This window comes from Rasamsonia emersonii (assembly GCF_000968595.1).
Source record: "Rasamsonia emersonii CBS 393.64 chromosome Unknown ctg1118621760511, whole genome shotgun sequence".
NCBI lineage: Eukaryota > Fungi > Ascomycota > Eurotiomycetes > Eurotiales > Trichocomaceae > Rasamsonia > Rasamsonia emersonii.
This window is the reverse complement of record NW_013562949.1, coordinates 1-10453: the sequence shown is the minus strand read 5'-3', so window position 1 is coordinate 10453 and position 10453 is coordinate 1. Positions and strand designations below refer to the sequence as shown.

General features: G+C 53.6%; 2 protein-coding genes across 2 annotated transcripts; one reads left to right on the top strand and one right to left on the bottom strand.

Moving 5' to 3' along the window:
* Positions 1-313: 313 nt before the first annotated feature.
* On the top strand, positions 314-3220 carry T310_7174 (CorA family metal ion transporter; the record flags this gene model as incomplete). The annotated part of the gene is made up of 4 exons (XM_013470026.1): positions 314-759; positions 816-2843; positions 2895-3097; positions 3150-3220. The coding sequence occupies 4 exons, from the start codon at positions 314-316 to the stop codon at positions 3218-3220; spliced, it is 2748 nt and encodes a 915-aa protein (XP_013325480.1).
* A 1965-nt stretch (positions 3221-5185) lies between these two features.
* Positions 5186-7975, bottom strand: T310_7173 (Phospholipid metabolism enzyme regulator; the record flags this gene model as incomplete). Its single annotated transcript, XM_013470025.1, has 1 exon — positions 5186-7975. The coding sequence occupies one exon, from the start codon at positions 7973-7975 to the stop codon at positions 5186-5188; it is 2790 nt and encodes a 929-aa protein (XP_013325479.1).
* Positions 7976-10453: the final 2478 nt, after the last annotated feature.

Here is a 10453-nt window from a genome sequence, read left to right as displayed (position 1 = left end):
CATCCACGTCCGCATCCGGCGGATCACCGGGCCACTACCTTCATCCCAAACTCACGTCTCTTTCTTTTTCCCTTGCAAATTCTGCCTGCTCCGTACATCCAGCGTATTTCATCCACCGCATTCCTTATCATCTCCTTCGTGATCCCGAGTCGCCGTCACTCGGTCACGAATCGCTCCTGTTGCACTCCCGCTCTGCCCGACGTCATCCGCCACACAGTTGCCTTCCACCGCCTTGATCATGGTGAGGGTCATCGAGGCTCTCTCTCCACCATTGATCGACCGCTGAAGAAAGTGTCGAGATAGTTGCTCCCTCATGGATACGCATTCGGGTTCGGCGGAGAATGGCGACCGCCATTCCTCGCCTCCTAAGCAGCAGCAGCAGCAACCCATGTCTCTGGGCCGTCTGCTAGAAATGCATGCCAACACACAAGGCCAGTCGGACGTCACAGCGACAACAGACCCTCCAGGCCCTACAACCTCGGCGGCGTCGGAGGACACGCTGCAGAACCAACCTGCGGGTCCTGAGGGCTCTCAATCAACGACGACGAAAAAGAAGAAGAAAAACCGTCATCGTCGGCGCCGCAATCATCGACAGTCTTTTCTCGCGCCAGATGAGGACCGTCCCGGCCAGATCATGGCAGATCGAACATCGGACCTGGCTGCCTCAGTCCAGGAGCGGCCTCGAGAGCGGTCTTCGTTCTATCGCGGACGGAATCTGAGCACCACGAGCTTGGAGAGCGAGGCGCTGTTGGATCATCGGTAAGACCGGTTTATCACGCTCTCTAGAACCAGTACTAATGCATTGTAATTGACAGAAATCAGCCGCACCAGATGCGGGCCCGGCGCGACAGCCGTCTCAACCAGTCCTTCCGTGCCGAATCTTTTAATAGAGCATCGTTCTTTGCCAATAACGCCGAGGGGCCTACTCCGCGTCGACATCGTTCCGGCCAGAGTTATCAGCATCGATCTGAAAGCGAGGATCTTGGCGAAGATGGGGAAGAGGATGAGCAAGAGATGGATGACCGCACCCCGCTGATAGCTTCCCACTACGCCTCGAGTCCCTCGCGGGTTGACTACGGCACGGACATGAGAACAGCCTCGTATGTCTCCCGGACGCCGCGGAGACCATCCGTCGACACCAGTTCCTCCCGTCGTTCCTCCCGTCGCGCCCAATCTTCCAAGCCAAGTCCTATGGGACCCCAGAGTCAAGATCGCGACTACGATGTCAATAACCCGCCCTCCGTTCCTGGGAGTCCCAAGGCCGGCGTCGCTGACATGGGATATGACGACGCTGTGGTCACCGGTGCTGAATTCCCTGGTCCTCGTTCTCCCGATACCTGTCGGGACTCCGTCCATGATGCGGTGATCGATATGGAAGGGAGCAGAAGGGCAGGCACTCATTCTGGAGACTCGGCGCCGCCATCCCCCAACATACCACCTCAGGATTCTCTCCACCGTCGCCGCACTATCACGCTGCCTGTCGAGGGAGATGTCTGTTTCCCGACGGAACTGGCGGAAGATTTTGGTCCCCGCGCCTCGCGTGACGAGACGGGAGGGCGACGCCGTCGTCGACGACAGGAATGGCCCAACTTGGCTGTCCTGGAGGAGTGGAGCCGCGAAGAGAAGGAAGAGCGCAGCGGAGAGTTCAGGGTCAAGAAAATCAGCGAGCCCGTCCTTGTTGGGGGCCGGTTACGTCCCCAGTATGCGGGCTGGCGGAGAGAAGAGGAGGAAGCCCCGTACCGGTTTACCTACTTTAACGAGGATTTCCAGAGCACCATCCACGCGCAGACCATTTCGGAGCTCGTTCAGCCGGGAGGTAGCTTCCGGGAGCTCTTCCTCCCGGATCCACCGGAGCTGGAGGATTCTTCATCGGACGAAGATGAAGACCTGATCTCGCTCAACGAGCCAGGTGGCCATCAAAACTACCGTCTCAGCAATGGTCAGGAATCGGGGGGGAGTCGAGGCCCGGAAAGTGTCACGCCTGCTCGGAGCGAGAACGAGCCCAGGAAGGAAAGTCGTCCGTCCAGCCAGTTCGACATCCGGTCCGACACCGATACCTCGATCATGCAGCAGCAGACGCCCCGACAGCCCAAGCCCAAACGCTACGGGCCACGTCCGACGTGGTGGCTGGACGTGCTGTCTCCTACCGACCCGGAGATGCGGGTGATCGCCAAGACGTTTGGGATCCATGCTCTGACGGCGGAGGATATCATGATGCAGGAGGCCCGCGAGAAGGTGGAGCTGTTCCGCCATTATTATTTCCTGAACTACCGGACCTTTGAGCAGGATCCCAACAGCGAGAACTACCTGCAGCCCGTCAACATGTACGTCGTGGTCTTCCGCGAAGGCGTTCTGAGCTTCCACTTTTCACAGACGCCGCACCCGGCCAACGTGCGTCGGCGCATCCGGCAGCTGCGTGACTACCTCATCCTGAGCTCGGACTGGATCTGCTACGCACTGATCGACGACATTACCGACGTGTTTGGTCCGCTGATCCAGTCGATCGAAAATGAGGTTGACGACGTAGATGACGCCATTATGCAGATGCACTCGCGGGATGACGTGGACAAGGAATTCCGCCACGGCAAGAAAAACGACACCAATAACAACGACGATACGTCTCCAGTGGCAGGCGGCGACATGTTGCGACGGGTGGGCGAGTGCCGAAAGAAGGTGATGGGCATGTACCGGCTGCTGAGCAACAAGGCGGACGTGATTAAGGGTTTTGCGAAGCGCTGCAACGAGCAGTGGGAGGTGGCGCCCAAGTCGGAGATTGGCTTGTATCTGGGCGATATCCAGGATCACATCATGACCATGACGAGCAACCTGACACATTACGAGACGTGAGTATGACCCGGCGGGTCGGGGATCAGGACATAAACTGACTGAAGCAGGCTGCTGTCTCGCGCGCACTCCAACTACCTGGCTCAGATCAACATTCTGATGAACGAGCGCCAGGAGAGGACTGCCGACGTGCTGGGCAAGCTGACCGTGCTGGGGACAATAGTGTTGCCGATGAATATCATCTGCGGGATGTGGGGGATGAACGTGAAAGTTCCGGGACAGGATGTGGATAATCTGTATTGGTTTTGGTCAAGTATGTTGATCGTAGAATTTGTTTGTATTTGTCAGTTACTGACTTGTCGCAGTTACTGCCGGCCTACTCTTTTTTGGAGTTGTTTGCTTCTATGTCGCCAAACGAGTCTACCGAATTGTCTAGAATACAACTGGCAGGGTTTAGTCCTGCTAATTGTACAGTCATCGCTCTGCTTTTGTCGTACGATACCAGGCGGCACCTCCTTATCCAGCCATCCTCGTATATATAGATGGAACGAGGGTGACGACATGACATGACAGACGAACTGCTGACATTCCGAAGTCGTGTTTATGTATAAACGAAAAAGAAAAACCCTCTTGATAGATCTGTACTGTACATAGATAGATATATCCTCATAAGAACGCCTATTATTACATTATATATCCTTATCCTATTATTCCTTTCTTTCTCTCTCTCTTTTTTTCTTTTTTGGTTAAATTGGATTAGAAGGAATTTGATTAGAAGGGATTAATTGATTGGATTTGATTAGAAGGAAATGAATTTTGGATTTTGTCTTTGTTGTCGATTGACATCGTCATCTTTGGAGGCATTCCTTTTTTCTTTCTTTCTTTTTTGTACAGAGTACACAAAGCACACTGCACAAGTGCGAATAAATAAACAAACAAATGGATGGACGATGACAAAAAACGAGCAGATTTTGATTTAATAAATAGATAATGATAAATAACAAATAGATCATTTATAAATTATTTCCTTTTTCCTGATTTTCCTGATGTTATTTCCGTTCCGTTCCGTTCGATCGATCGATCCCATCGATCGATGGATAATAGATAAATAGATAGATTATTTGGTTAGTTAGTGTAGTCTAGTCTGGTACGGTACCAGTTGCCTATATATAGCTGACAGTCTGACACTGTCTTAAAGATATTTACTGTCGTAGTCGTTCGTAGGTAGTCAACTAAGAAAGAAAAAAAAAGAAAAATTCAATTCATCAATTGATTAATCAATCAATCGATCAATTTTTATTGATTCGATTAGGTAAGGTAAGGTTAAGGTAGGTAGGCCCGGGCTTGCTTGTTGCTTGTTGCTTGTCTGTACTGTACTGTACTATATATGTATGTACATACATACAGTACATAGAGTACTTAGAGTACTTAGGTAGGCTGGATTGATTGATTGATTGATTGATTGATTGATTGATAACAAACACAAGTGCACAAGTAACTAAGTAAGTAGTGTAGTAATGTATATGATTAATTGAACAGTTGCTTGCTTGCTTGATTATTTGATTATCTGATTCATCTCTCGGAAGTAACCAAGTAACCAAGTAGAAGTAGTTGATTGATTGATTGATCGATTGATTATTTGAATCATCTGTCAGAAGTAACTAAGTAAGTAATTTAGTAAGTAGCAAGTACTATATATACTATATTATATTAAGACACTCAATTAAGAAGAAGAAGAAGAAGAAGAAGGCAGGGGGAGAAGAAAGAAAAAGAAAAGAACGAAGGAAGCTAGCTCTGTCTGTACTGTACACAGTTCAGGCCAGGTCAGCGGCCAGTCAGCCATAGACAGACATACGCTGTCGATATATTATTTATTTATTGCCTTGAGCAGACAGACCTGATTCTTTTCGGCTTCGGGCTTCTGTGCTGGCGGTCATACATAAGATATTATAATGTTCGTCACTTCGTCATAACGGTAGCAGCAAACAAAAACAACGGCAGAAGAAAGAAGATGATAAATACACACGGAGGAGACATATACATGACAAGGAAAGAAACCCAAAGGAGCGACTTGATCAACAAGAGCAACGAACTGTCGAGCTCCTGCTGAATTCTCCAGCAGCAGTGTTTGTTTGCAAGCAAAACCAAAATGCCATTCCATTCCATGCCACGCCATGCTATGCCATGCTATTGCTCGCGATCCATCGATCGATCCTCGAGCCCCAATTCCGTACATGCTCCAATGCAACGCGAAGGGGTATTAATAAATCACTAAATCAATAAATCACATTAAAGGAAAGAACCCAGATAACACCCTTGCTGTCCACCGACAAAAGGAAAACAAAAACAAAAAGCATATTCGACCACTCATGGCAAGCATGTTGAAAATGCTGCCTCTGGATCAGCCCGAAAACATCCGGCTGACGGACGCCGTACCATCCCTGGCGACAGGTCGTCTGTTGATCCGCACCGTGTCGTTGCGGGGACCGCCATCGTCATCGCCGTCCCTATCCGGCGATACCTGGACCTTCGAGCTGATCGACGCCGATCGCACGCTCGAACTCAGAGGCAGCGAATACTTGACCACGCCCCGCACAATCAGCTCAAACGGATGCTGCAGCACCCGCTCCCACCGCTCCGTGCCGCCCTCTTCCGTCTTGTTGCCCGGTCTCGCCAGACGGATCCCTCCGGACGAACTGGACGGCTGACGGGCCCACGGCGACGGGTCGAAGATGAGGGGCGAATCGAACTCGAAGACCCGACCCAGCAGCATCGTCTGGGCGTCGCCTGAAGGATCTTCGGGTATGGGATCTGTGCCCCGATCGACCCCGTCCGTGGCCTGAACCTCAGGGGAGGACGGCTGCGGCTCGGCCAACGCACGTCGGACCATCTGCGCCAGTTCAGCGCGCCGCTTGCTGCGCTCCACGCGAGGGAAAGGGTTATCAGGATGCGGCCCATGGTCCCGCCAGAACTTCTCACTGCCGACATATCGGCTCCGGGCAAAAAGGTTCACATCCATGCTGCCGATCGCAATCGGAAAGATATTCGGATTGATGGCATTCACGTTCAGGTCGAGCATAATCTCCTGCTCCGATGCCAGGACGTTCGAGATCTTCGTGACGTGAACGTCCAGCAACGGCTTGGTCAGCGCGACGAGAAGGGTGGCCGCGCCGCCGATCAGGAGAAACACCAGGAAGGCCGCAATGAGACACCCGCCGTACCGGGAGAAGCAAGTCCGATGGCGCTGCTCCAGATATTCCATCTGCCGCAGACTGGCGCTGTTGGGCCGACGCCCGTTCCGGCTCCGCAGGCCTCGACCAGACCCAACCAGGGGCGTGCGCTCATCATCGGCGCCGTCACCATCGAAATCATCAGCGTACGCATCGCCCATGTTTTTGGGACTGCCGATGGTTCGATAGTTTTGATACGCGCGGGGGTTGTTCCCACGCCGGTTCTGACGGAAGCCGTTGCTAAAGTAATGTCGCGACGAGCGAGACGCCTGCGATTGGGACTGCGGGAATGGCGAGTCGCCGTCGAAGAAGGAGGGATATACACCTCCCCGGCCATGGCGGCCGAAATGATGATGACGGCTGGAGTGTCCATTGCTGTCGACCCGTCCGCTGCCGCGACCTTGCTCCAAGTCGCCGCCGTCGCCATCGAGGTTGTTGTAGTTGTTGTTGTTCGTAAACTTCATGCTCCGTTTGCCGGTCACGCCGTGGCCGTCTCGGAGACCGCTTCGCGATCGGCCCACAAACTGGTCCACCTGGCTGGCCATCGACGTGGTGCTTGGGGTTCGCGAGTGGTATCGATGTTGTCGGCCGGGGTGCGGGTCAGGCGGGTTGGACTCGTAGACGAAGGTTTCGTCCGAATCCGACACATCGGCCTCGTCGACCGCACTGGCGACCTTGGCTTCGAAAATGTCGGCCTTGGATGATGCATTTCCGGTCGGTTTCCGCGTAGATTTCTTCTTCTCCTTCTTGGGTCGAATAGTCTCCATGCTCGGTTTCATCCGGACCGTTCCTCCCTGATCGTTCCTCGAAGAACCTCTCTCCCCGGTGCCCACGCCCAGCGAGACCTGCGGAATCGAGGTGACGGTCTCGGTTTCGACGATCATGTTGCGCACTGAGCCATCACCCGGTTTTCGGGCACTGTTGAGAGACGTAAAAGACCGTTTCGGGAGGACATCGCCCGACGGTCGAGTCGTGGCCGCCTTGGGACGATTCTCGTCCTTGGACCCCGAGCTTTTGTTTCCACCGCTTTCACTCCCACTTTCCGCCATCTGCTTGACGGCTTCCTCGATCTTTGGGAGTGGAGCCTCTTCCGTCTGGCTCTTCGTGGTCTTGTCCGTCATCGGAGTCGAAGGTAGACTGGCTTCTTCGACGGTCTCCAACGTCGAGCCGCCACCGCTGGCGGTCCTGGAAGGACCGCGACGGAGGCCCGTATCACTGTCATCAGCATTGGCTTTTGTCGGAGAGGTGACACCCTCTTCCGGCGGCGGAGCTAGAGCAGATCGTTTGGTCGATATATTTGCGGGGGTTGACTCTTGTTGTTGTTGTTGTTGTTGCTGCTGTTGTTGTTCTAATCGCCTGGAGGCATTTGCCGGACCCGGACTCCGGGAAGCACCTCTCGTAATCGACGTCCTCCGTCGGGAAGCGGGCGTAGGAGCTCTGGAAGCAGAGTCGGACGTGCGGCGGGGCGGAGGAGGCATATTCGACTTGTCGGGACTGGGGACATCGAGCGACGGGTCGACAGGAGCAGGCTGCTGAAGGTCGGGCTTGCTCAGCTGAGAAAAGGCGGTTTGCACCGCGGTAGCAGAGGACGGGACGGTCGTCACACCAGGGCCAGCATTGACGGCGCCTCTGTTCGGGCTGGGGCTGGTACTGCTCTTGTGGGATCGAGAGGCACGGGCGAGGTTGTTGCTGCTCGCACGAGGAGTGACACGCACCGGCGAGGACTCGCGCGAGGAGAAGGTCGAGGTGGCCGCAGACGCGGGAGCCGACACGGGCGGCGAGATCCTGGGCGGCAGGGACACAGTAGAGGGCGGATTGGGCAGATTCTGATCGGTCGTGTCACCGTCAGGGCCACTGCGGCCACGGGCAGGCGCGGCGCCCTTGGGCTTCGCAGCGGTGGATTTGGAGGTCGCGGACGATCCGCTGGGGGATGCAGACGGCCGATCCGCAGTGGAGGCCATGGTCGAGTCGGAAGAGAAGGGGCACAAAACACAATCACACGACAGGTCCAATCATCCGGAGGGGAGCAGCAGAGGAGGACGGACGGAGGTGGATGTGCAGAGGGGTCCCCCGAGGTCCCCCTGGAAGCAGCACTGTCAGGCGTGTTTGCTGGACAATGAATTGCACCCCCTTCGGCGAGTTAGGCAGGCAGACAAATGAGCAGCAACCACATGCTGGAGGAAGGGCAGCTGCTGTGCTGAGGTCTTGCGAGCGATGCTGTGGCGCGCCGGCCGCTCGGAAGTTACGCACGCCAATGGCAGCTCCCCACGTCAGGGCCCCAGCAGCCAGGGCGAGAGCTAGATCGGCAGTCAGGGGAGCGGTGAGCAGGGGGCAGCAGGAGGCGGCGATGGAAGCAGAGGGGCTGGAGGGTAGAATTGATGGCTGTGGAGAGATGTTGTTTGGATTGCAATCGCAGCAGAGACGCGATGGAGGAAACGAAGGCAGACGAGATGGGAGAAGGGAGGTAAAAGGGAGGGAGAGGAGAGCGAGCGTCAAGAGAGAAAAAAGCCGCGTTCTAGAAGGCAGCGGCTGTGACAGAGCGTGACAGGCGGCAACACGGCTTTTCCGCCTGATCGGGGCCCGATCTTACACCCGTTACCATACCTGACGGAAGCATTACCTCAGCAGGCAGTAATCCAGCGGATTCTTTTACGAGGAGTAATTATTACATCTGCTGAGACAAAATAATCTTAAGATAATATTAAATCAATAATAATAATAATATAATATTAAATCACTCAGATCTAATGCAGTTGTCCCTCGATCATGACTCAGCTAAGAATAGCCGCCCTGCGTCGAAACGGGAAGGAGCCAGCCCCGATTCGGGAGGAAGGCACGACCCAGCTGAGCTGATCGCCCCCAAGGAGATCGACAACCCATCAACTTCTATTACAGACGAGTACAGAGAGTACGCCGGCAGATCTTGCATATGTAAGGCACGGAGTACGTAGTACTAGTACTGTAGAGTACATACAGCACTGTATGCCCATCGACAGAGGAGTGAGTTTCCGTATTTCTCTGCCGTGGTAGATAGACTCAGTCTCCGCATTACATCTCTCATCTATTACCCCTCCTCACTCGTGTCTGGAGCTATCTCTCGCTGCTCCCGGTCTGGCCAGTTCTAGCCCACGCCACAGCCCCCGTGGAGTTAACTGGACCGTTCAAGCGGGGTTTGACTTTGCCTCCTCTTCTCCCCCAACAGGGGAAGTAAAGAGAAGGGAACAAAAGAAAGAAAAGCTCGGGTTGGGCCGCCGTGTCGGTGCCTGGAAACCTTAGCACCTTAGGTAATACCTATTCGCTGCCTAACAAACAAGGAAAGGAAGTACCTAAAGGATTTTTTTAAGGTTGTTGTGTTGGCGGACCAATGGAAAATGTCGGATTGAAGCCACCTTTGTAAACTGCGGGACAAGTATTAGACAAGGACAAGGACAGCCTGGTCAGGGAGTGCCCAGATCGTGTTTTCGACGGACAGGATGTGCACTCCTGGTATACCTACGTATAGTGTGTCAGTAACGCCCACGCCTTGAATCTCAGCATCGCCACGTATGTAAGTCTCGTGTCAAGATATGGGAAGAACAGCATGCTGGTACTCTCTTCGTATGACATGTCTTGCTGGATTCATAATACAAGGAGGAAGTTGAATGCAGAAAAGCGATAATTATGACGCAAAAATTTAATAAGTAGCTCATTAATTATTGACATGCACAACAATCGTATCGTATCAGATCAGTCTAGTTCATACATCGTCACGTCATCAATCATCCCAGATTCCATCATGTCATACTCGACAAGAAACCATTAGTATAAAACAAGTCAAAAGAATCAATCATCAAGATAATGCATACAGAAAAAACAGTAATAGAACAGAGGAAAATTACTACCACACTTTCCCCCCAGATCGTCCCTCCGAAAACACGCTGTGCAAGAGTTGCTCCAGCTGGTCGACGATCCCTTCCTCCTCCCGTTCTGGAAGACGATGCCCCTCCGCATCGAACCGGTCTGGCAACTCAATCGTCGATTCCGAGTCCGACGGATCGCCAGGTGCAGGTTTAGGTTTCGTAGGTGCAGGCATGGGCGCATGAGGAACAGACGAACGGCGATGGTGACGTCGACAGCGATTTGAATCCGCGCCGTCAATCGTCGAGTCACTGTCGTCGGTTTCATATCCCCGATCGGCATCATGATCACTATCACTATCGTCGGAAGTAGTTTCCGGGGTGAGATCAAAAGCAACCGACTTGGACTGTGATGGCGATTGATACTGTTCAGCGCCCCCTCTTACACCTGAAAACTTTCGGGTCAGTCCGAGCTAGTCTTCAAATCGGGTCCATCGAACCCACCATCTGGTCTGTGATGCTCATCGACGGGTGGGGCACTCACATTCTCATCAGCTCTGGGGGAGTAATGCTCGGTCCTTGGCGGTGGCCCTGGTGGCGGTG